Source organism: Pezoporus wallicus, unplaced genomic scaffold, assembly GCF_028554395.1.
Source record: "Pezoporus wallicus isolate ANWC-B61680 ecotype Strahan unplaced genomic scaffold, APGP_CSIRO_Pwel_v1 contig_12146, whole genome shotgun sequence".
Classification (NCBI taxonomy): domain Eukaryota; kingdom Metazoa; phylum Chordata; class Aves; order Psittaciformes; family Psittacidae; genus Pezoporus; species Pezoporus wallicus.
In genome coordinates this window covers 77637-103720 of record NW_026634991.1, presented here as the reverse complement: position 1 = coordinate 103720, position 26084 = coordinate 77637, and the positions used below count along the sequence as shown (strand labels likewise).

The 26084-nt window shown below is 52.0% G+C and overlaps 2 protein-coding genes across 4 annotated transcripts; one reads left to right on the top strand and one right to left on the bottom strand.

Moving 5' to 3' along the window:
- The first annotated feature begins 68 nt into the window (after positions 1–68).
- TCEANC2 (transcription elongation factor A N-terminal and central domain containing 2) lies at positions 69–5585 on the top strand. Of its 2 annotated transcripts, none has more exons than XM_057424665.1 (4): positions 69–216; positions 1648–1789; positions 3097–3290; positions 5383–5585. In XM_057424665.1, the coding sequence occupies exons 1-4, from the start codon at positions 115–117 to the stop codon at positions 5569–5571; spliced, it is 627 nt and encodes a 208-aa protein (XP_057280648.1). In that variant the 5' UTR covers positions 69–114; the 3' UTR covers positions 5572–5585. The 2 variants fall into 2 exon arrangements, with proteins under 2 accessions (XP_057280648.1, XP_057281466.1); XM_057425483.1 differs by having other exon boundaries at positions 77–220; positions 1652–1789.
- Positions 5586–16944: 11359 nt separating this feature from the next.
- On the bottom strand, positions 16945–24787 carry CDCP2 (CUB domain containing protein 2). 2 transcript variants are annotated; one of them, XM_057413330.1, is made up of 6 exons: positions 23781–24787; positions 21846–22193; positions 21416–21760; positions 20561–20914; positions 18100–18278; positions 16945–17918 (listed from the first exon to the last, which is right to left on the bottom strand). In XM_057413330.1, exons 1-6 carry the CDS (start codon positions 23854–23856, stop codon positions 17604–17606), a joined length of 1617 nt encoding a protein of 538 aa, XP_057269313.1. In that variant the 5' UTR covers positions 23857–24787; the 3' UTR covers positions 16945–17603. The 2 variants fall into 2 exon arrangements, with proteins under 2 accessions (XP_057269313.1, XP_057270107.1); XM_057414124.1 differs by having other exon boundaries at positions 21846–22005.
- Positions 24788–26084: the final 1297 nt, after the last annotated feature.

The window sequence follows — 26084 nt, the reverse complement described above, 5'->3', positions numbered from 1 at the left end:
GCATGCTGGGAGTTGTAGTCAGCTCCGCGGGGCAGCCCCAGCTACCCTATAGGGTGTCACCGCCGGCGGGAACTACACGGCGGAACGGGCGGAGCGGCGGCTTCCGGGAGGAGCATGGACCGGTTCGTGGTGCGCAAGGCCCGCTGCCCGGAGAGCCCCCGCCGGGCCGGGCCGGCCCCCCGCGCGTACCGGCAGGCAACCCTCGAGTCCCTCAAGGCAGGTCACCGGTACCGGATGGGCGGGAGGGGCGCCCCCCCTCACGGGCCTGAGGGGAGGTGGTCACCCCGCGGCACCGGTGCCGCAACTGGGCCCGCTGAGGCTTTCCCCGGCCGTGCGCTGCGCCAGCAGGGGTGGTGGGAGCACCCCCGAGGAGCCTGAGGCGCGTCGGGCAAGGCAGGGGAAGGGTCTCTGCATGGCGGGAGGAACGTTTGGTTCAACATGGCTCCAGTGCACAGACATCTTTGTGGTGTTGAGAGCATCCTCGCAGGGAGGGGGGAAGTGAAGTTAGGAAAGGATCTGCTGCATCGGAAGGGGTTTCCTAACCCGGGATGGGTTATATATCGGCTCCTTAGCCAAGGGTGCTGAGGCACCGGAACAGGGTGCCCAGAGAAGCCGTGGCTGCCCCATCCCTGGCAGTGTTCAAGGCCAGGTTGGACACAGGGGCTTGGAGCAAGCTGCTCTAGTGGAAGGGGTCCCTGCCTGCGGCAGGGGTTGGAACTGGATGAGCTTTAAGGTCCTTTCCAACCCAAACCAGTCTGGGATTGTATGATTCCTGCCTGATGGTCAGGGTGGGCACGCAGGTCGAGTACAGCCAACTGACACCACCAACTTCAATACTGGTGGCTGGTTCACAGCTCTCCCCTTTGAGGAGGGCCCTTCAGTTGATTGCATGGTGGAACTGCGCAAGACTTGCGTAAGAGCCGAGCCATCGCTTTGCAGAAACACAATGGGAAAGCACTTGTTGCACCAAAGAGCTTATTAATGTAAGGCACAAAGCAAAAGAATGGTGCAGAGAACACTCAGCTCATTCCAGTGCTGAATCTTTGTAAGATGACTCACATCTGAAATACAAGACCTTCACTGTCTCTGGCCACGGAATCACACAATGGTTTGCATTGGAAGGGACCTTAAAGATCTGTTGTGTCAAGGTCTGTGGCAGAAGCAGGGTGAAGAGCACTGCAAATGACCAGTGTACTTTGGTTTGTGTTCATGTTCCCTAATGCTTTGTTTCTCTCCCTGCTGGCATTATTTTAAATTCAAAGCCAGTCAGAGCAGAATTCAGATCCTGACAGGCTACTAAAGAGAATTATATGCCTCCTTCTTAATCCTTTTTTCTATTAAGAGACACTTATACAATGGACTCCTTAAATTCAAAACACTTCTATCTGGCATTTGCTGTTACGTGCACTAAGTTTGGCAGACTAAGGTGAAGCATCTCACTTTGCTCCCTAGTTACTTCGCTCTTCATTTGCAGTAGGCTGCTAATCTCAAGCAAGTACCCATCATTCCAGGCTATCATGTATTCTGTACTCTGGTTCATGTGCCATAATCAGTACTTCATGTGTTGATAACAGCCTCATTAGCTGAGATGAAGCCAGTGCCCTTATTTGTAAGAAGATTTCCACTAATGGCTTTTCTCTTTTCCAGAGAGTTGTGGTCGTGGAAGACATAAAACGATGGAAATCTATGCTTGAGCTTCCTGGACAACCAAAAGAGAATCTGATTGAAGCTTTGGAGGAGCTGAAGAAGAAGATACCTTCCAAAGAAGTGCTACTTTCAACAAAAATAGGTACATTTTCCCTGATATAGACTGTGAATATTAGGCTGTCTTGTGTCTGCTTGGCTTGTCAGTACAGAAGAGACTAGCTTGCAAGCTTCTTCAGAGATGAGCATAGCTGCCAATAGAAAACTGTTGATATCCAGCCTGCAGTTCTCAGAGCTTGTACTGAAAAATGCAGCTATCCTCAAATTCCCCCCTGCTTATTACCAAATACTGCACCATCCCTCCTGCGGTCAGATGTTTGAAGAGCTCTTCTTGGGCATCTGCTTGTGTTACTCCTTTTCCTGCTACCTGAGTGCTCTCTTGCCATCCAGGATGAGGCTCATGTCCTTGACCTGCCTGAATCCTCTGAACATGGAAGAAATTCTCCTCAGGTTGGCCCAGAACTGCTTATTGCATCCACCCCGAGCAACCCCCAGCAGATGGGCAGCTCCATGCAAATGACACAGCCCGATGCCTGGCTCTTTTTCATGGGAGCTGGGGGAGGGATAATGTGAAACCACATGGTCCCTGCCTCCCCTGTCTTGTGGAGAGCATCTTGGCATGAGAGACAGTCGTGCTGGCCTTTGGTTGGCATTAGAGCACCTGGATCTCTATTCAGAGAGCTCCCCTAGCCTTAGATACGATCTGCCTCTTTCCCCATGCTTCTGAATTGTCATTTCATTTGCTATACTCGGCTTATTCAGGCTTTTCCCGAGATTTTTCTCGGTGCTTGCCTGCATGCGGCAGGGCTGAAGAGCCACCGAAGCCTAACAGTGACATCTCCTGGCCAACAGCGCTAGTGGTCAGAGAGAAGTACCCCGCCGAAAGAAGGTCCCTTTTGTTTCCTAACAGGAAAGCCTCTTTTGCACTGGCAGGCGCTTTCGATTGGAAAGATTCTGCTTGGAGTCACCGTGGTGTTTGCGTATTAAAATTGTTTCCTTTAAGGGTGTTTCAGTTTAAAACCAGCATTCTTTGTAGGCCAGTCTTAACCACCTTTCACCAGATAATAGTATCTGTGTAGAAAATTAACATAGCCCTGTGTTACTTAAGTGCTGCTCCACAGCTTGGTGACTTGGAAGGTAATTTTCACATGTATAGGTCAATTCCTTGCTGATTGCTTAAGCGAAAAATCACTGCAGAAGTCAAGGAGTGAGAACTTCAGGTTTAATTCCTAATAATTCTATACTTGTATCTGTGACGATGCGCTGGGTTGCTTTGCTGACACTGCTTGAATTCAAAACGTGTGTGGCTGCTTTAGCAGCGATACAATTTGACTGGTGTCCTTCCTACTTTGCCCACCTCCCCGACCTGAAGGAGCTGTTCCTGTTTCCCAGGTCACACAGTGAATAAGATGCGCAGGCATTCGGATCACGAGGTGGCCAGCCTTGCCAAAGAGATTTACACAGAGTGGAGAACTTTCATCAAAGACCATTCAAACAAGCCCTCAATAGAGGTCAGGAGCGATCCCAAGACTGAGGCTTTCAGAAAGAACGCACGGAAGCTGCTTTGTGAAGCCCTGGTTCTAGAGGTAACGTTCAGATCTGTTTGTCTTTAGCTCAGTGAGTTAGTTCTTGTAGGAACAAGTTAAACAAACCTTTTTCAGACATAGTTACTGTAAAGCTGGCCCTGCCTGCAGAATGAGGACAAGACCAGATGATCTGTTCCTATTTCCAGTGTTTTGCTGCATGTCCCTATTTATAAGTAGCTTTATTTTCAAGTTAGATGATAGAATCATAGAACAGTTAGGGTTGGAAAGGACCTTAAGATCATCAAGTTCCAACCCCCCTGCCATGGGCAGGGACACCTCACACTAAACCATCTCACCCAAGGCCTCGTCCAGCCTGGTCTTGAACACTGCCAGGGATGGAGCATTCACAACGTCCCTGGGCAACCCATTCCAGTGCCTCACCACCCTTACAGGAAAGAATTTCCTCCTTATATCCAATCTAAACTTCCCCTGTTGAAGTTTTAACCCGTTACCCCTTGTCCTGTCACTACAGTCCCTAATGAAGATCATTTTGGGTGGGTTGCTAACCAAGTAAACATGCCAGTTCTAAGTGAGGTGTATTTGCTCTCATTTACACAACCATTCAGCAGAATAGTTGTGTACTGCTGCAGTTTGGCTGTACAAGAGAAGGAGGAAGTTAATAGAGCATAAAGTTTTTCCTACTACTTAACAGCTGTGAAACCAACGCTGGGATCTTTTGGATGTTTCATATTTAAGTAATTAAACATTTGTAAATTTAAATCTATTGCAAAAACAAAGAGGCAAGGTTGACAGTATACAAAGTGGAGATAAATACCAGATCCCACAGGTATCTTTAAGTAAATGAACAGGGCTTTGCTGTAAGGCTTAATGACTAGTTTGCTTGGTCTATGAAATGCCATAATAATTATCCTTTTTAATTTATTCATTAATTATATTTTAAATGGCAAGTCAAGTGATAAGCACTCAAAGAGTTTCAGAGCTGTGTGTTTGCTAGCTGTGAGAGCAATCTCTCCAACTTCCAGTCCATCAGGACTGAGGCAGCAAGAAAAGGTGGTTGGCTGTAGGAATGCCTCAGAAAGGTGGGAGCTCACCTTTGCCAGGCCACTGCAAGCTTAGTTCTTGGAAAGCACATCTATGCATTGTAATAAGACTGGTGGTAAAGTCTTGAACTATAGGAACGTAAAGGCTATGGTACCACCCTAAAATGAGTACTGTTGGACAAAGCATGGAAAGGAAAAATGCCCTTCCAGCTTGAGGCTCCCACCAGAGGTGCAAGGGGAGCTTGCAGCAGCAGATAGTATATATAGGAAAGGGAGCCATGCTGGTCCAGCAAATGAGGAGCAGGAACACCTGAGAGGGTAACAAAAAAGGAGAAGGGAAGGTGGGGCTGTGTGGATCCAAGGGTCTTCTAGTGCTGCCCAGCAGAGGGGCAGTTTAGTCATGAGTAGCAAAGGCCTTGGAGGAATACTGCTTGGCATGCTGGAATCTCCTGCATGCAAAGCACGGGAGATTTCCCATCACAAAAGGCTGAAGTGAAATTAAAACTACTTCTTGATGGGTGGGGGATTTTTTTCTGAGCTGTGCTAAATTACAGGTTTTGGCACATGTTGAAGCAATAACTGCATAATTAACATTTAGCAAATCCCTTTCTGCATTGTTAATTACACCTCTTTCTACACGCAGAGAGCCCACATTTCCCTTTATAGCACCAGGCAGAGTTGCCAAGTGTTTGGCATGTCTTAGAGTTGCTGTTGGAATCAAGTTTAAAATAGTATCCAAGGTACCTTATATCAGCAAGATCAAAAGTGAGCTTTATGGAGACAGTGGAACCTAGCTCGTAATTGCAGTTGAGCTTGATACCCAAAGCTAGTTGCTTCCTGTTGTGATGGCAAAGTACTGCCACCCAGCTGGAGATACGGATATGTTCCCTGCCACTGACCACATTGCCTTGTTGCTTAATTGCTAGGGTGGAATTAAATTGCTCTTCCTGTTACACTTGTGATGGGAAGTAGATTTCCTTGAATCTAAGCTGATTAATGAAGAAACACTGAAAAGCACCAAACTCCCCGTTTCAATCAGTTGGTCTCCCTGTTAAATGTAAAGATCTAATTTTATACTTTGCTGTTTTCAGATTGATCACCCACTGGCTGAAAATATTGAGCGAGAAGCTTTTCACCTCTCTTCCCGTCTCATTAGCGCTCCATATCGCAGGATGGTGCGAGCTCTTGTCTTCTCATTAAAGCACAAACCTGAAATCCAAGCAGAAGTCAAGGCTGGCACACTCACTGTCCCTGCGTTCGTGAAGAGCCATAAAAAGTGAGGTGTTGTGCTTGATCCCGAGTGAGAACTTCGTGTGCCTACATCTCTGTTGTGGAACTAGGAGCCCTTTCTGTCGCGAGGGGAGTGCAGACAGTGCTGACAGTGTGACTCACAACCTGTTCATGTTCACATGAACAGGGCTGCTGAAGACAAGAACTACTAATGATGAAAGTGGTGCTGTAAGTCTGACTTGGCCTGTTGCAAGGAAAGTTTGTTCTATTCTCCTGTGTATTTCCCTGCTACAAAACCATTCTTGCTGACTCAGCTGTTTCTCACTTCCACCCATTTGTCATACCTCAGTTTAGCTCCATCCCTCATGTGGATCTGCAGGTGTAATCAGCTGAATATAGCATAAAAGAGCAGCTCTGTGCTGTGCTGGTAGGAAATACTGGGAATTCAGGGTAATTGGTCCATGGGAAAGATTCCTAGTGGATAACTGCAAACTCCAGTTAACCCTAGATCAGCCACATCTGCTGTAGCTGGGCCCTGCCAGTGGCAAGAGCTAACTGTTTTGCCAAGCTGGGTGATTTCCCTTTGCTACATTCCAGAGTTGGATGCAAAATGGGTTTTGGTAACTTGCTATCCATTATTGCATAGGCTCAGTCATCCTGTGATTGTGGGCATTTTTAAATCCCTGGAATGAAATCAACATGCCCTGGAATATAGGTGCTATCTAACGTGTCTGCTGTTTAACAAGCAGCTCACTCAGACTTCCATACCTCACTAATGATTTAAATGTGGTGCTTGTTCTTACTGTAATGTGAAAAAAGAAACTTGAAATGAATTTTCTAAATAAAATTAGGTTATAAAAAATATAGTCCTTTGAAAGGCTTGATTCAGAATGATTGGGTGAACAAACGTAAGCAAAACTATTGTTTAAATTTCTTCTAGTTATTAAAAACTGGAAATCTTGCCTCTCATACTTGCTCTGATTTCTTTAGTGCCACAAGTGATCTTGTTCTCCATAAGCTATTATTAAGGCTGTGACAGGCATGGTGTTTCTCTGCTGTTAGGTAATAAAGTGCTCCCTGTTTTCTGTGTGTGTATGCACACAAGGGACTGGTCACAAACATTTATCTCAGTTATCAGGGTAGACAGAACAGAGTATGGGGATGAGTGAAACCTGCCTGTTCACCATCATAAGAATTGAAGTCTTAATATGCTATAAGGAAGCATCTTATGATGGTTGTGGTTGGCACTCCTGTCACTTAAGGATGAATAACATGGGAAAACTATGAATTAGTCTTTATTCAGACCTTCACCCTAACCCCTGACTGACTCATGTGGACCTGATAAATAGTTGTTTTCTTCTGTGGCCACTAGAAGCTAAAGAAACACCCAAAACTCACCTAAGGTGTTGAACTCCATAAACTGAATTAGACAACTGCAGGTTCTCTTAAAACCATCTAAACCCTGTTGTGTTTGCTTGGGCCAGTGCCAGAAAGCCCATTTTGTCCTGTACATATTGTGAAGGTACGTTCAGAGAGCTGGCTTCTCTGAACACAGCAGTGCTCTGGTGTGCAGACATTTCATCTGAGGGAAGTTAAGTGTGTTGGAGACACTATGAGAGAGAAACTGTCAGATATATGGGAGGTGACTACATGAATAATATGTCAATAAAGACTTAACAGTTGGTGACCAGGCTGTAGCAAGAGATGTGAAACCCTCAATTTACTTCTTACAAGTAATCAGCTCCATTTCCTACTTAAATAACTTCAAACTGCATAGCTGTAATTGAGTTCATGTATCCTGGGCTGTCATGGAAGAGGTTCAGGATCAACGAACAACCTAGCTTTTGCTTCCAGAGCTGCAGCACCCAGACCTGCAGCATTTGTTTTCAGCCTTCTGCTCCTGGTGCTGTGCTGAGTTTTCTCTATTTAGGTAAAGTATGAGAAGCAAAAATCCTCAAAATGGGGAACTTTGGTTCCAACAAAAGCCAGGCCAGAGAAGTTTCCCAGACATATATAGGCAAAGAACTTTGGCTTATCAGAACACACATCCGGTTCACACTGTGCTGTATGTTGGTTTGCAGGACAGCTCTAGGGATCACCCAAGTTGTGCCCAATGCAGGTAACAACTGAGGACAATTGGTGTCCGGATTGGAACTGCTCTATAGCACTGGCAGTTGTCCTCTGAAAACAGCAACTCAGTGAGTTCCACTTTTGGTTTATAGTTCAGACCTGGTGGGAACCCACTGAGAAGGAAAGGGATGTGGGTGATTCTTTCCCCTCTTATTAGTAAGCAGTCCTGCAGAGGGGATGCCATTCATGATACAACACTGTGATATCTAAAAGCAAAGCAACATCAACAAGGACCTGCCATGGTCCAGAGCACCCCTGCATTGTTTGTGGTGGGTAGAGGAATGGGAAGCTGGTGGGAACACCAGCCATGTCCTCAAGGTGTGTTTAGAAAGAAAGCAGAACTACAGCCTGACCTCATCTCCTTTGTGCCTCCCTTTGGAAGTGCTGCAAGCCCAAGGAGATACCGGCCTGGCTGAGATCCATCCATTCACCCTGGGGTAGGAGTGGGACAGCCAGTGCCTCCCCAAGGCCAGAGGCACTGCGGAACAGCTCAGAGTTGCAAGTGAGCACTCCTGCTCCACACAATCACAGGCTCAGTCTGCCCTATGCCATCAGGCTCTGCTTTGGGATACAAGCAGAGCTCTGCCAGGCCCATCTCTTCCAGGTGACTTTTCCATCCTCTCCTGGTCCCTCACACCTTCCTTTTCTGAGCAGCCTTCAGGGAAGAGAGATTGATTTACTTACTCTATTTTGGATACCTGACAGCTCTTCAGGGCATGCATTGCAGGGATGGCTTTTACTTCACTGTCAACACATGCCAAATACTTTTTGTTTGGGAAATAACTTATTGCAACAAGGAGAAAATTCTCCTATAAAAGTTTCTCTAATGGGTAATATTTTTGCCCAACTTGTTTTCAAAAGCATCTAATACAGCTCTGGGTCCAGCTCTTCTATCTTGATGTTAAAGCTGGCAGTAACATTTGGGCTGAAGATTCAGACTCAGCTTTGCATAAAACTGACTGGAGGAACTGGAAAAGATGCCCGAGGGTTGGACTCACGGGACAGGAGGAATGCAGAGAACAAGAGAATGCTTTAAGGACAAAACCAGACAGGAAGGTTGGGAAGGAAGACAGACACAGAGACGAGAAAGCAATAGGCCAAAAAGTGCTTCATTCCCCCAAAGGGTGATGCTGGATATGAAACAGGATACTCAATACCTGGCAGTAATCAAGTTTTCAATTACTCTGTAAAGACCAGATACTCCCCTTGGAGCAATCTCACCTGCACAACTGCATGTATTTATGCCTTAGATTACCTACTGAATCAGTTCGCTACTCATCAGCTCCTCCTTCCTGGGCGATGCAGCCAGTGGGGAGACTGGAGCCGTGCAACTCATGGATACAGCAGGATGTATCCATGCTGTATGGCTGGTTCCCAGCACTGTGATCCATTCACTAGCTGTAGACCTCTGGAAATCCCTTGAAATAGAGGGTCTGGAAGGGCACAGGCACCTGAACCCTACAAAGTGTGTTGCTGCCAAGGTTGTCCTGGCTCTGAAACACCTGATCTACCACAGTTTGCCTGTGGCAAACCCACTCAGCAGTCCTGCTCTTTCCCCTCCAGTTTCCCTTGGTTGCTGCTGTGCTGTGCAGCCACAGGGTACTGGTAAGACACGTTCCAAAGGCAGGGACTCTTCACAAGCTCCTGCCTTCATGCTGGGGAAACCCTTTCAGATTAAAAGGGAAGATGAAAGGGCTGAACGGGGGCTCCCTTGTGATGGGTTTCTCTGGCATGGTGCCTTTGAAATAGCTGATTCCCTTTCTACAGGGGAAGCATTAAATGAAGGAGGCACCCAATCTGGAGAAAGGAACAAAGAACCCTTTTCTGCCACATTAAGCCCACAGATTTCTTTCAATGGCAGGGTACATAAAGCTGACAGAGCTACGGAGACCTACTGCACCCAGCAAGGAGATGGAGGTACCATCGCCTCCTCCCCCTGCCCATGCTTAGGGCTCAGGGTAGCACCAGGAAGGATGGAGCAGGAATTCATCCGTGCCAGAGCTGACCCCGGCTTCTGAAAGGCAAGGTTAAGGCAGCACCAGGCACCAGCTCGCTCCGTTCCCCATCAGTAGGCACGTCTCAGGAGAGCTTTGTCCTGCTGCAAATTACTTGGGCGAAAGAAGACGGGAGCAGACAAGGCCCTCCCTGTCCTTTGGAACAGGGAGCGCGCAGCGGCTCGCCCGTTTTCAGCTTTTAAGAGGCTCTTCAAAGCTTTGTGCACAAAGAACCCGAACTTTCAGATCTCATTCGCTTCCCTGGCAGCCCTGTAATAGGAAGGGTTTGCTGGGCTGGCCTCGGGTTAAGAGATGTTAAGGCAAGGAGCAGCCACAGATGTCTTTTGGAGCCCTGATCATCTGAAGGAGGCTCCGGGAGCTCCCCTTCCAGGGTATGTTAGTACACCACAGGGGCAGGAGCATAGGATGGAGCAGCCCTTAAACGGCTGCAGCACTTGTAAAGCATTGAAATGGAGGGGGATGAACTGGCTTCCCCCAGGAGGGGAAACTGAGGCACAAAGGGACTCTGACACGCAAAGGATGCAAAAGGGGAAGCCGGTGCCAGGGTTACACTGCAGTTAACAATCCTCTAATTCTCCTGCTGGCAGTCCACTTAACACCATCCATGGTCTCTGTCAATTAGACTAGATTATGGGATGATCCCTGCTAATTGTATATTATTACCTAGCAAGCAGTTATCTCCCTATAAAGGCTGCTCCTACAATGGACAAACGCTGTTCCTCTAGCACAGCCAGCCCCAGTGGCAAAGAAGAAGCAGCCAAAACCATTCCTGCTGTTGGCCAATGTTTTGCCTAAACTGGAATTTTCACATTGCAAACACTGTATTCCTGTCCCAAACATGGAAAGGGTCAAATCCACAACCCCCAAACCTGCTGCATGACCATGAGCTCAAAACCCAGCTGTAAACTCTCCCATCCATCACGGAACAAATGCCCTGTTCAACCTCCATACACCAAAACCCACATGAGCAGGGGAGGACCTCACTGTCCCCAGGGCTGTGACAACCAGGAAGCAGGGATTAAAATAAGCTGGGGAAACAACCCCTGGTAAACACCATTTGTGACTGTCCATATGTTTGATCCATTATGTTTCCCCGGATGGCAGGGAAACTGCCATCTCCTCCTCATCTGTGCCACCATGGCCTGGGTCTCCATCAGGTACCTGGAGCCCCAAGGCAGGGATGAGCCTGTGTCAGGCTGGAATTGCCACCCAAGCAGGCAGGACTAGGCACTTCCCTGTGGAGCAGGGCTTCGGTTTGCTTGTGGCTGAAGCCAAAGGGGTTGGAGGGTTCTGTTTCTCTTTTCACTGGTCTGCACCAAGGGACTTTAGTCCCGTGGTGGTGAACACGGGGGACATTGGTGAGTCTATCCCTATGCTAGGAGGGAAGAGGAGGAGCAGGCATCTGAAGCCAGTGGTACCCAATGATACGGGATGGGTCAGAAGCCTTCCCCTAGCACAAACCCCTGTCCTTGGTCCATCACCAGGGCAAGTTGCCAAGCAGCCCCTTGCTGCCTGCAGCTGATCCTGTGGTTTTGTTTCATAGCACCACAGAATGGTTTGGGTTGGAAAGGACCTTAAGGACATCCAGTTCTGACCCCCTGCCATGGGCAGGGACCCCTCACCCAAGGCTTTGTCCAACCCAAACAGACCCCCTGGCCAGGGCACCTACCGGGGGCTGGCGGTACCCCCTGGGCATCACCCTCTCCTACTTCCAGCTGTGGTACCAGTGGTGCACGGGCACCAAGTCCTCCATCCTTCCTGGTGCACCTCTTGATGCGATACCAGCCTACCTGTCCATGCCAAGGTCCTGCTGAGCCGGTGGCAAAAGTACTGTGAGACTTCAAGCTTTAAACACCAGCCCCTGGGAAAACCACCCCGAGGAGCAGCAAACCTGCTCCTGCTGCAAGCCCACAATGCCTCCTCGCCTCTGCCCCAGGGCCAGTCGCTATTAAATGAGGCCTATTTGAGGAGAGGATGCAGGTCTGGACTGGGAGAATGGATTCAGGGAGCCCAGCCAACCTCAGACCTCATTCCTGGCATTCCTGGGGGAAGGAAAAGAATCAGGTAAAGAGCTAAAGCAGGACTGGAGTGGGACTTCCCAGCAAGGTGGTGCCCAGCATGGGATTTGGGCAGGCTGGGCAGTGCTGCCAAGGGGCACGCTCAATCCAAGGCTGCTGATGGTACCAGCTTGGTGTCCGGAACATGTCCCACATGGGAACAAGGAGCTTGCAAGCAGCTCTCATCAGCTGCTCGCCAGGGCTTCCTTTGGAGCTGGGGGATTTCAGGGAGGATGGAGGAGCCGGGGGCATGCTCCCGGCCATGGGGTGTATTTGGGAAGAAGGATGAAACCCCCAAGCTGTTCAGCCAAGCAGCAGGGTCTGTACTCACAGAGGGTGTGCAATGCTGCAGGCCACCAGCGCTGCTCAGAGACACAGGGCTCAGCTCCCTGGGTGTCACAAGCAGCCAGTTCTCTGCACCCCGGTCCCAGACTGGGAGACGGGAGTATGAAGACTGAAGATACACAAATACCCTCAGAGCAGAGGAACAGGGTGGGGGAGAGGGAAGAAATCACTGCAAGAGAGCTGTGAGAACCATTTCAGTACATCTCCCCTCCTCTTTCTCAGCACAAGCCTGACATGGGGGAAAGGAGCAGCTATTACATCTACAGTGTGAGGCCAGACAGCACCTCTGTCTTGATGGCTTGCTGCAAGAGGTTCCCCTGCCCACCACTGGCATCACCACAGAGATCTTCACTGTGCATTGCATAGGACAAACCACCAAAGGGTAGTGGCCTGCTAAGGGGTGAGCACCCAGTTTGTGCTCAGGAAGCTGCTTCTTACTGCAGCCCCCAAGGTAAGGCACTGGCCACTCTATCCTCAGCTCAGAGAAAGGCACGAGTCAGCAGAACCCCCCTGTGCCCCTCGGGGCACATCAATCTCAAGCGAGCAGAGCGTGCACTGCTTCTGCTGACCAAAGCATCAGGACATCCTTTGTTTTGTCCAAGCGTGGCAACCTGGGGGCTATAAAGCATTCCTGGAAGGAGAGGGACCCGAGCTACGGGTCACAGCTGAAACACTGCCTTGGGCAGAGGAAGGCCATCAAATGGCTGGGTTTGTAGCCCTTGCAGGAGCAGGGGCTCCAAAACAGCCACCAAGGTGTTACCCGGCCCATAGCAACTCCCAGAGCTCACCTTGCTGCAGCGCTGCTCAGCCTCCTGCCTTCCTCACGTTGGATGGAGACAGGGGACTGGAGGACAACCCAGCACCCTGCTGCACCCCATCTGCATTCCTTTCAGCCCCACACTGCCCTGCCTGCCTGCCCACAGCTTTGGGGCATCAGAGACACTCAGAGCAAGACTGGGTTCAGCTGTGTTGAGTTAGCACCCCCAGCAGAGCCCCGCACCCTGATGGCCATCACAGCAGGCTGCACCTGAGGCTGCACCTTAATGTGCTTGCCTTGGGTGCAATGGGATTCCCCAAGGCTGGCAGACCCTCGTGTTATGGATCATGACACCACGGCTCACTGGGAGCCACAGTGGGATGCTCCATCCCGCTCAGCATCCCAGGGCTGGCCCCGTGCCTCTGGGCAGGGGGAGCAGGGTCTTGTGCCAGCAGCAGTGCCCATTGGGGCACTTCCACCATCGTTGTACCTGCCCAATGCAGCAGCACATCAGCACATCCCACCAGTGTGACATGTAGGAAAACCTTCCTGGTGAGCAGAGAAAACACGGAGGGCAGGGCTGGGATTTTTAGGATGTTTCAGCCCAGCTTCTCTTCGGTAGCAGCGATTCCCCAGGGAGGAAAAGGAATAAACCCATGGATCTCCTGGGGGCTTTTCCAGTCCTGTTTTCTATGATCTGTGATTCTCACCAACAGGTCCTCACCAGAGCTGCATGAAGACGTTTGCAGGGAGATAAGGGAGGCTCTCCCTCCCGCCCAGCCTTTGTCTGCTCTGCTCCGGAGAGAGCCACTGCACATCCATAAGCAAAGCCAGGAAATGGGGCAGCTGCATTCAGCCCAGCAATCAAATCATCAGGCTCTAAATAAATAATCAGATGAGTACCAGGAATGCTGCCTATGCCCACTGCCCTCCCTGCCTGCTCGGGAAGCACCAGGCAAGGCTAAGGAGGGAAACTGAGGCCCGATGTGTGGGGACCATGGTGAAGGGCAGGAGCGGTGGTGATGGGTTCCTGATCCCTGTTTGTGGCTCATCCAAGTGGCTTTTACATGAGGAAAAGGGTTTGTTCCACAGAATAGCCAGGGCACTGCTGGACTTTGTACCCACTCACAGGGATCTTCTCCCATCCCTGCTGTCCTGATGCAACTTCCCACGCTGGGGTCTTCACATGCACGGATGAGGATGGGTGTTCTTGCTAAAGAAGAGCTGCTATGGGTGCCACTCTGGTCCATGCCATGGCCCCGCTCAGCAGCAGCACATGGCAAGGAAACCCTTCTGGCCACAGAGATGTCCCTTGATCCCTTTCTGGGGAGCTCTGGTTGCATGGAGGAGATCAGATGAACACAGATTTCTTATTAAGATTGATTTCCAAGGCCAGAGCAGCTCCAGCCCCTGGTTATGTTTGTCCTTCCTCCTCCTGGCCCCTTTCCATTAGCTCTCTCTGCAGCTCCTGCTCATTGTGCATCACATCCCTTACTGCAGTGACAAACAAGCTGGTGCCTCCCTGATCCCCGCTCCATGCTGGGTGTCCCTGTCACGCTGTGCACAGAGCCCCATTGATGGGGAAAGGTCACCCGAGGCCAGGAGGGTGATGGCTACAAGGAGCTTTTGTGCTGGCTGTGATGGGGACAGGGGTGGGGATGAGCCTTGGCAGTGCTGCCAGCTCTTTCTGTGCACTGTGTGGGATGCTCTGGGATCAAGTCTCAGCCAGCAGCATCACACTCCTGTGCTGTTTGTAGCCCCCAGGAAAGGGGTGCTGGGGAGGGGGATACCCCAACACGGTGGTGGGGAAGAGCTGGGAAAGCTCTTGGGTGATTTGGGAAGCAGGGAGTGCAGAGGCAAGCGGGATAGACCAGCTGGGAACACGTTTGGGCTGAAATCCAGAGGGGATTATCACCAGCAGCGCAGGGATCTGGGGAGGCTTTGCAAAGCCACAGGCACATCCTGAGCCATTCAACCATGGCTGGTTTGGATGGAAACCAGTCCTGCATTAACTGCAGAAAGGTGGTGCTCCCATGTCCAGCCACCAAGGCAGGAGCACAGTCAGGGCCTCAAATGTTATCTCTGTCCCCATGATGTCCCCTTTACCCCATGCTGCTGGCATGGCACATTTTGGGGTCCTCAAGCTCGGTGGCATTGCGTATCTGGAAGCACAGAGCACTCCTGGCCAGTGCTGGTGCTGAGACCTCCAGGTTCCCTGCAGAAGCAGCTTCCCAGGGTGTCAGATTGGGAACAGAAAGGGAGATCCCTGTGTACCCAGGATGAGGTGGTTTAACAGGGGATGTCAGCGAGCAGAATCCTGCGGGGCAGGGACAGCCTGGATGCCACAACCTGATGGAGAAATGAGAGGCTGAGACACGTCAGAGCATGAGTGCAGGCTGAGGAGGTATGGTGCTGGGTGAGCATGGGAGGCTTTCCTTGCTCCGAGGGGGAAGACTGGCTTGAATGACTCACTGCTGGTGGCAGCCACAGATGCAGCTATGAATGCATCCAGGAACAAGCCAGGAGAGGGCTTTTGTAAGCCTTCAAGCTGCATTAATCACCCAACCATGAGCCCCCGGGATGATGCCCTGTGGGGCTGGCAATGCTGGGGAGCCCCTTAGTTCAGTGGAGCAGAGCTGCTCCCATAGCACCACTCCTGCATCCGCACCCAGAGATGCTCGGGTGGCTTCAAACAGGAGCCAGAGCTGGAAGCCCTCTAGGGATAAGCACAACAGCAGCCTCCTTTGCTGCTGGGCTCTGAGACCAGGTCCAACTCCTTATTTGAGTGCAGCACCAACAACAACCCAGAAAAGCCTTTTCCCCTGCGAATCACACGGTGCTGAGGCTCCAGCCAGGAGAGGATGCTGCTGTGTGCTGCAGGCTCCCACCGGCACAAGTGGCCTCAGCATCCACCTGTTCCAGCATAATCAGGGCTGCTGAGGAGGTTTAATTGTACCTTTAATTCCTTCAGGTGTCCAATCTTGTAGCTATTGTCTCAAGCTGACAGTTAGATACCCAGCAATGAAGTGGCAGCAAGGCTCTGCAGGCAGCAGCGGGGTCTGGCCTGGTTTCCCCTCTCAAAACGTTGCCTTAATGGAGCTTAACAGGGCTGGCAAATTCTTCACTTGGAAGTCTCATGTTTGCCCACGCGTTGCACCAACAAACGCCAAAGCAATGCGGGCTCCAATAACAAAGGCTCCTCATTAGGAGGCATGCATGGTGGTGTGTCTTCTTCCCTCCCCAGACACCCTTTTAGGCATCCATGGGATGGTGCAAACCAAGATCATCATCTCCATCATCATCCTTTTCCTTTACTGCTGCTTCCTCTAACGCCCTGATGTACAGAGCTGTCCCAGCAGGTGTGGGATGCAGGACAGCAAAGCCTTTCACCTACAGGACTGACCTGGATCCAGCAGCAAGAGGGGTTTGCTGTGTGATGCTTTACAGGAATAGCTGGTACCCTCCTTAGGATGGATCCACATTCAGAGGCAGTGCTATCAAAAAAAGAAGCTCTTGGATTACCCACTGCCCCCAGGCTCGGTTTTTCACCCTTGAAGAACCACATTTGAACATTTTAAGGTCTCTCCCTGCACCACAGTGTGTTTCACACAGGTTACGCCTGGCTCTCAGGGCTGCATTCACCCTGCTTGTGCAGCAAGATTTCACACTGGCTTTGTGCTACGCTGGCTCTGACCCATGCCAGGACAAACACAGGCTGCCCTGTCATAGCCACCCCGTGTGGCGCTGAAAGGGAATATCTTTTGTGTTGGGGCAGGGGTTATTTGGCCATCAGTCAGTAGCATCAGTGCTCCTGGGGAGGAACCCCAGTCTTCTGGAGGTGCAGTGACCACAGGACTCCTGTTTCCATGCTCTTGGCTGCTGGGCTCACCCTCTGCAGGGACCAAGGGCAGAGGTTTGGTGTCACTGAGGTCCCAGGGCAGCCAGCCCCTCGTGCCAAGGCTGTCTTTACAAGGCTGCCATGCTCCAGTGTCTCCCCAGGCTTCACAGCTCTCCTTCAGATTCCAGGAGTGATGCTGGCGCAGAGCTCACAGTGGTGGATGCCTGGATGCCTGGAAAGGAGGAAAACACAGAGCAGAAGAGAAATCCTTCTTCCCTCCAGCTGCTGAAGTGCTCAGGAGAGTCCTGAGAGCAAGTACTGGGTTAGATGACATCTGAAGATCAAAAGAGCAGCTCCAGGGCATGGCGAATGCACCTCATCACATCACCCAGACATCCAGAAACACAGCCTGGGAGCATCTCCATGAGCTGCATCTGCATGTGCCAAGTGGAGATAGCTACAGCACAGCTCCATGGTACCCCCTGAGCATGGGTGGGAGCATGGATAATATTTGTTGGGAATACCACTGTACCTGGGGATGGTTTGGCCCTTCAAGAACTCAGCTAGAAATAACTGACAGGATGACTTGCAGCCATCAGCAAACAACGTTACTTTCCCGAAAGCAGCAGCAGCACCAGAGGGAAAATGAACTGAAGCAGGTGCGTGAAGAGTTAGGAAGTGCAAGGATTGCATTCCTGAGCCAAATGGACAGATTGAGACAGAGGAAAACAAATCAGGAAGCGAAACGGCTGCCTATTGCCTGGATTATTCAGGCACTGTGGGGAGGTGGAGGTTGGGTTCAGGCTCATTCGGAGGCTGGGAGCCGTGTCTCTGTTTGAGCATCTGTGGTATTGCTCAGCCTGGGGTGAGGATGGATTTTGGGGTGCACTTCCACCCTGTGCAGGGCTGGGACTGCCCTGGCGGTGTGTGGAGCAGCATCCTACAGGAGCACCAGCCCCACCACAGCGATGACCATGAGGAGCCCAGCCAGGATGCAGATGCTGATGAAGACGATGTCACTGGTGTCCTGGCTCTTGGTTTCACGGGTGTCCATCGCTTCCCCATCCCGCTGCTGGGCATCCACCAGGTTTTCTGCCTGGCTGAGCCTGGATGGGTCGGAGCCGGTGATGAGGGTGACGGAGGCTTCCTTCCTCTTGGGCTCACACTGCACCTCGTACCGGTGGATGTCCTCCTGATCACCCGTGGAAAAGTCGATGTAGAGGGTGCTGACGATGACGGATGTGTTGTTGCGTTTCTGCAACACAAGGGTCACGTCTCACCAGCTCATTTCCACAGGGGGTCGACTGGGCTGGCCACAGGTCAGACCAGTATCAACTGGGAAGATGGGAGGGAATGCCCCTCTGCAGCCGGTGTGATCGACACAGGGCTAAGCATCTACTCAGCTTGCTTTAAAGGAAGGTTTGCCCATCGCTTACCTGGGATTCGGTGCCACAGGTGTCAAACCTGGTGTGTATCTTAAAGTTCCTGCCAACCACCTGGGCTGCACAGGACGGGGTCCCCAAGTAAATCCTGTTCCTCTCTAGCTGGGCCAGGGAGTGCACTGGGATCTGGATGTGGAAATCCGTCCGGGTGCAGCTGACGTTCATGGGCACAACTGTTGGGACACAAAACAAGGTACAAGGGAAGGTCCAGCAGTTTGCAAAGCTCACTGTCCTCATCACACACAAAGCAGGCGATCAACAGAACCAGGAGAAGCAGGGACATTGGCCTTGTGAGTTTGCCATGCACCTCCCAGCCGCTGGCATAGCATGTAGGATTCACATGGTGGGTTTAGAAGGGTGCTGGGGAGGGACTCTTCATCAGGGACTGTAGTGATAGGACAAGGGGGAATGGGTTAAAACTTAAACAGAGGAAGTTTAGATTGGATATAAGGAGGAAATTCTTTACTGTGAGAGCAGTGAGGCACTGGAATGGGTTGCCCAAAGAAGTGGTTAATGCTCCATCCTTGGCAGTGTTCAAGGCCAGGATGGACAGAGCCTTGGGCAACATGGTTTGGTGTGAAGTGTCCCTGCCCATGGCAGGGTGTTGGAACTGGATGAGCTTAAGGTCCTTTCCAACTCAAGCCATTCTGTGGGCATCCTCCCAGGGGGATGGCCCAGCCCAGGTCCTGTCCCTCATCAACCCTCCACTGCCCCCAGGATGTTGTTATTGATGGGGAGCTGGAGAACAGTGCATGGAGCGAGCTGCTGTTGAGCTGCCCTTGATGCTGAGATGAAGAGCAAGGCAATGGGGAGCCCAGCCCCTCACCATCACGCTCCCTCTGGCCCCTCTGGATGCAGAAAGCATCCATGCTGGGAAAGAAGCAGAGAGGAAAAATGCCTCCCTTTTTAAAGTTAATCCTTGCTCAGCTTGAACCATCCACTTGGGCAGTATGAATTATTGAATTATTCCAGCTCCCTCTGAATAAGGGATAAATAAGACACAATAAAATCAATACGGAATAAATAGTGTCACTTTGCTTCACTTAGTGCATTATAAAGCCATTAGAAGATTTACCAAATAACTAAAGTGCATTAGATCAAGAGGAGGAGAGAATGGATCCTCTCTCCTGGCATGAAGGCTTTCATTCGAATGGCCATAAATCACACATGCCCAGCCCAAGCCATGCCCTTCTGTGGGCCCAAAAGGAAAACATCTGCATAACTGGAGAGCTGTGGATGTGGAGGCTGAAAGGAAAACACCTACGTGGATGTGGATGTGGATATGGAGGCTGAGGTGCTCCTTTGCCACCAAGGGCAAAGGAAGAAAGGCAGGAGCCTTGGGCAGTTGGGAGAAATAACATCCTCTCCGTAATGGGGCTTCCCCCTGCTCTTCAGCATCCCATCTACCTGCAAGCTCCTCCATTGGGAATGGTTTTTCTCCATGGCCAGATACAGTGAGGCCAAGATTTTTCCCCCTGCACACTGCCGTAAACCAGTAAGAAACAAGCAGGACAAGGACAGGGACTGACCTGCTGTACTAAATCCCTGTTAGATGTCTGGTACAATCTCCCTTCCTCCAGAGCCTCGGGACAAAACTCCATCCCATCTCTTACTCCTAGAGCCCCCTACCCCCGAATCCCTTGTGCTACACTGGAAACGAAGAACATTTTGGTGCGGAGGGATAAAAGCTCATAAACCCATGGCCAGCCCCCCCCAGCTCCTGCGCCCCTGGTCCAGCAGCCCTGCTGCGGCTCCAGTCTGCCGGTGAGGCTGCTCCTGTCTGAGTCATCCCTGACTCACAGGTCAGCTCAGATGTAATCATCTTCAAACACCATGAACTGCCTGGCTTCTGAGGTGCAGAGGTTGGCAAGTACATGAGGAAGGTCGCACACCGCTCCTCCCACCGGCTGCAGATGCACTGCCTGGGATACGGGGCATGCCGGCGGCAGGGAATGCCGGGCAGGTCTGGCTGCGTGGATTTGGGAGTGCCGAATCCCAGGGATCCTGCCCCTGTGATGCTGCAGGTGAGGATGCTGTTTATGTCTGCCTGCTCAGCTGTGTGCCAGCAGGGATGGAGCATCCTGGGGAGCAGGGAACAGGGTGGTGATGCTGGAGCTGGTCACCTCTCCATAGGCTTTGGTCCCCTAAAATCCCCCAGGGTTTTGCCTGCTTCAAGCCCTAAGGGAGCAGCAGGATCATGGCAGCAACACATACACAGGGAGAAGCTGGAAAGCATCTCCTGAATACTAAACATGATGTGCAGCATGTGTGAGACACACTCTGCAAGAACTGGAGCTCACCCACCGCATCTTCTCCACCCCGTTCCTGAAGAGCCACGTACGTGCTCTGCTCCTGCAGACGGGTGTCTTCGCTGCACAGTCCTCATGGAAATTACATGGTCTTGGGCATATCCCAATGGAAATAAAGCATTGAGAGCACCCAGGTCAGACCTCACCTCCCACATAGGCGATGGAGAAGCCCTTCCTGGCCGTGTTGCGGTCGGTTTGGAGCACCAGCAGCACCTGGTTGTTGTGGGAGGTGACGGGCGCCGGGCTCTCCTGCCCGCACCACTGCCCCAGCAGGGACCCGTTCTCTGCACCACCATCAAAGGCAGCCACATGGTCATAGTCACAGCTGCCCGTCAGGCTGCTCCGGCCCTCCAGGTCCATGTCCAGGAAGAAGATCCTGACCCGGTAGCCTGGGGGCAGCTGGATGCTCCACTGGCACTTGAGGTTGTTGGGGTAGAAGTTGGGGTACCGAGGGCTGGAGAAGTTCCCTCTGATGGCAGTGAACACCTCCTGGCACTCGCCTGCTCAGGGAGAAAGGGGAAAGGAAAATGTGAAACCAAACCTGAAGCCCCCGAGTGTGGATGAGCTGGCAGATGAGCAGTCACTTCTTTTGCTGGTAAAGGATGCTCTGTCCTTTACCTCACTGCTCCCTTGCGTTTGGCCAAGGGAAACCTACTAGTTAGAGGGGATGGCAATGGCTGAGGTGGCCAAAGAGCAGATGGTTTTCACCCATATCCCCAGGGAATGGCATGAGCAAGGAGAAGGGTGGCTCTTGCTCAAGAGAAAGACAGCCTGGGGCCTGGGATAGCCACAACAGCGCCCTTTGCATCATATGGTGGTTTACAATTCATGTCATATGGCACTTTACACTTCACACCATCCTCTCATGAGCTCTCCATAAAGGGCTCCCCTCCACTGTCATCTCTTGCTGCCATGGGAGGTAAGAGCATCACCACCACCACCACCCCAGGGACCCATCCCCACATCCTTCCCACTGCCCCAGCACCCCGAGCCCCCTCCACCTGAGTAGAAATGGGCCTTGAAGCCCCTGCCACCGATGTTGAAGTCTGACTTGAAGAGGATGAGGAGGTGAGGGGTGGAGGACACGGTGCGGGGCGGGCGGGCGCTGCCGCAGTAGCGTCCCAGGTGGGGGGCAGCGGCGGTGGGGCCATCAAATACAGCCACGTAGTCAAAGCCACAGCCCTGGCCCCCCTCCACCTGGAAGTCCACGAACACCAGGGTGAGGGGTGTTCCACCATCGGGTGCCCCGATGCTCCAGCGGCACTCGGCATCATTGGGGTAGCTCTCGGGGTAGCGAGGGCTGGTGATCTCCCCTGACAGCCCCGTCAGCTGCCCACCGCAGGCGTCTGTGGGGAGACACAGATGATGAGGATGATGGGGAGGACCATCCAGGACCATGGATGCTCTGCCACCTCCATCCCTTCCCGATACCTTTCCGGTAGGCAGCAGAGAAGCCGTGCTTGGCCACGTGGCGGTCGGAGCGGAAGACAACAGCCATAACGTGCCATGCGGAGGAGAAGGGTGGCGGGGCGCTGCGGCCACAGAAGGTGCCCAGGAGGTTGCCCCGGTCCCGAGAAGCCCCGTTGTAGACCTGGAGGTAGTCGTAGGCGCAGGTAGTGTGGTACTCGAGCTCGAAGTGGCTGAAGGAGAGCAGGACGGAGGAGCCCTCGGCCACCACGATCAGCCACGTGCACTCTGTCTCGTACGGGTACAGTCCTGGGAAGTTGGGGCTGGAGAAATTCCCAGAGGGTGCCGAAAGCACCCCCCCACATTTGATGCCTGGAGGACACAGAGGTGGATGTGATGTCCCCTTTCCAGGGGAAGCCTGGAAGAACGGAGATGGGGTACACAGCACTGGCTCCATCCCAGCATCAGCACGCTGCAGGCCTCTGCTGGGCTCAGCCACCCCTTCTCCTTTCTCCCATGTGTCCCACCATCACCTTTCATCCCTCCATGTAACCATGTCCTTGAGCTTGTCCTGTTGGGATAGCACAGCATCCCCTCTATTGCTGGGATAAAGAAAGTAGGGAGTGAGCTTTAAAGTGAGTTTTCAAGGGTGCCCCATCTGCCCACCCCTTCAGCTTTGTGCCTCCTGCTCATGATGCTCCCCCCGTATCATGGCAGCATCGATGAATTCGAGCTGGGAGGAAGAGGGGTGAAGGGCTCGATGGGCTCAACAATGAGTTATGCACATAGGGATCGATTTGATAATGAAATCTTTATCCTGAGACATGGTTATTATAAAATAAGGCGGGGAGGGGACGGTTGCCACCTGCCCCTGGGTCTGATTAGGGCTGAGGTGAAGAGGCTGCTATCGCGGGCACATACATCATGTCTGCGAGGGATGCAGCCCCTGTGAGGCCCTCAGGAGGCACGTGCAGGTTCCCATCAATCTGGGCCAAGTATATTGCAAATCAATAGTGAGGCAGCGTGCACTGCTTTCCATCACGCCCACTCTGCAGTGACCTGCCAGCGAGGGGGGTCCTGCGGATGCCTGGAATGCAAATGGGTAAAGGGGTGTTTCCACAAGCAGCAAAGCTAGCCAGATCTAAAACCATCTTGCTGATTACTGGGGATAGGCAATAAAGTCATATGGGGCTGGTACTAAAGGAATGATGTTATTGAAATAACCCTGCCCTGCATCCCAGGGGTGGTTTATCCAGGTAAGGTGAGAGGTTTATTGCATGCGCAGCAACATACACATACATACACACACCCATATACATATATATACATCTGTGTTACAATGGCACATAGTGAAAGGACAGGGGAGAATGGCTTTAAGCTGAAAGAGAGGATATTGAGATGAGCTCTTAGGCAGAAGTTCTTCCCTGTGAGGGTGCTGAGGCATTGGCACAGGGTGCCAGAGAAGCTGTGGCTGCCCCATCCCTGGCAGTGTTCAAGGCCAGGTTGGACACAGGGGCTTGGAGCAAGCTGCTCTAGTGGAAGGTGTCCCTGCCCATGGCAGGGGGTTGGCACTGGATGAGCTTTAAGGTCCCTTCCAACCCAAACCAGTCTGGGATTCTGTATTTATGTAGGCAAGTGCAACCCCAGAAGTTAAAGAAACCCTTCAGCAAAGCACCTGTACACCACAAAAGGACATCCCCCACCTGCAACCTTCAGTAAAACAAGTGTGAAGCAGTAGAACAAGCACGGAGCAATGCCCCACACTTGCTGTCACACATGGTGGCTGCAGATCCCAGCTCCTTTCCCCAGGCCAAGCTGAGGGAAGCGAGTCCCAGTCCCTGGGACCTGCTTGCCCCCAGAGCCACTGCAGCACCCACAATCAGCCCTCTCCTCCCTGGGGACCACGGATGCCCATGCAGTGCCTGTGTCCCCAGTAGGAGCTGAGATTTGCGCTCTTACCTCTGCCTGGAGCATCCCCAAGAGCCCCACACAGCACGGCCAATGCTGCCAGGCAGCCTGCCCCCATGCACCTCATCCTCCAGCAGGTATATCTCCCCTCAGCAGCACCCGAGCATCCTTTTGGAGCTGTCTATCTGGGAGGGAAATAAATAACTAACTAACTAAATAAAAAAGCAGGAGGCCTGTAGAATTAATAATGGAATGAATAATTCATCGCTTGTTTGAATTAAGAGCGGCAAGGCAACTTGATCTATTCCTCCCTTCCTTCACTCAGTTTTAATGATCTGGATCAAATGTCCCAAGGATTTACACTATACCAGATACCTTGTCAATACACTATATTTAGAAGAGATATTAATGTTTCAGAGATGGTGTATAACGGCAATAAGTCTGGGCTGACAATGTGCCCTTAAGGGGCTATGAAAATAATTTAGCTCACCAGTCGAGCCAGTGGACCAAAATGGGGATTTCAGACTTGCCGCAGAAAAGCACCTCAGGAATTACCATGATTTATGCTACGGCACCCACTGCACAAAGCCAACGGGTGGTAAACGCTGGGGAAACAGGGAACAGGATTTAACCGCAGCCACGACTCCACGCCAGCTGCCAGGTCAGCATCCCTGCAGCAAGAGTCCAGGCTCAGCAGGATGCTCAGCGCGGGAAAGCGGCAGTCGTGAGCACTAAAGATAGCAAATCCCACCTCCCCTGAGGGATGTTAGAGATGAATTGTGACTCACGGGCAAAAAACATCGATTATTATGGAACCTGCTATGGCCTTGGAGAATTACCAGGTTCTTCCAGGCCGGCTCGCACTCAGGCTCTCGGATGCACCCGGCTGACAGTGCTCAAACCTTTGTGTTCGGTGGGAGAGATGCGCCACGTTAACTGGAAAACCCCAGTCCCAGCAGCACTTCAGTTCATTCCTGCCTGCCCAAGAGGGAGAAGACTTTCCTGCTGCCATAACCCACACCCAGATGAATGCCAGGAAACAAAACCCACGAGGGCCTCCTGGCTTGAGGGACCTGAAGAAGTCACCTTCAGGGGAAGCAGCAGCGCCTATCTCTAAATCTCAGGCGAGGAGACAAGTTGCATTTATTAATTAAGCAATGAGGATCGATGCCCGAGACATTTCCTGTGGATTAATGATGGGCTGGGAGGAGCTGACGGCCTGAGGTGCTGCTAAGGACCATTAACGCCAACTGGTCATGAATCCCCAGGAAATGCTCCATGCCAAGGTCGTTAAGTGCCTCAGGATATTTATGGGCAATAATAACAATAACATTTGTACAGGCTCTCTCCTCACTGCCTGGCCTCGCTGGCATCGGGGCATCCCAGCCAGGAGCTCTCCATCCTGAGCTGAGCTGAGGGGGAGACCATCAGGGTGTCTGTCCTGGGGTGCTGAGCACTGCATCACCCCACCAGCACCAGGAGGAAGAGCAGGAGATGCAAGGCAGCCCTGCCTGTCCCTGGGTACTGCTCCAGTGCAGGCTCTGGGAGATGGCTGTGATGCTGGTGCTGACCTCCCAGGGATGCTGCAGAGCTTAATTATCTGTATCCCTAACAGGCTTGGAGAGGAGGGCTGTCCCCGTGCCTTGTGACACACGTGTGTGGCCACAGCCTGCAGCAAAGAGGCAGGAGATGTCTGGCTCCATGGCCTGTGGTGCTGGGGCTTCTCCTGGATGCTTCCATAACCACAACCCTCACAATCTCATCCAAAAGTGCTCAACACTCCCACACATGATCCCCTGGGATCAGGCACAATGTGCTCCCTGACTTCTCCATCACTGCACAACAGAGCAACACATTCATCCTCACCACATCCAGCTCCAGCAACACCCACCATCCTCCAGCCCTTCCGCCATCAGCCTCAGCACCAAGCCACATCCCAACATTGAGCCAGTGTCAGGACACTGGTACCTACATGGCCACTCCTCTCCATCCCTCCAGCTGCGCTCTGCATCAGGGATACCCCTGGGATACAGGGACCGGGGCCATGCAGCACAGCAGCTGTGCCCCACTCCCGGGAGACCTCATCCATCAACCACAGGCACATTCCCCCTCCTCCTGACCTGGGGATGGCCATTCCCTGGCTGGGTCTGAGCACAGGATACACTGCTCGGGTTGGATGCAGCTGGGATGCAGGCAGAGGAGCGAGGCATGGAGGTCAGAGGTGCTCTGGATCAGCCCAGGGTGCTTTGGTCCCAGCCAAAGTGGGTGATTTCAAGGTGTGTTGTATCGGGGCTGCCTCTGTTCCTCTGTGGGCAAATTTATAAATCATGAGTGAAAAAGGCATTTGATTCATTT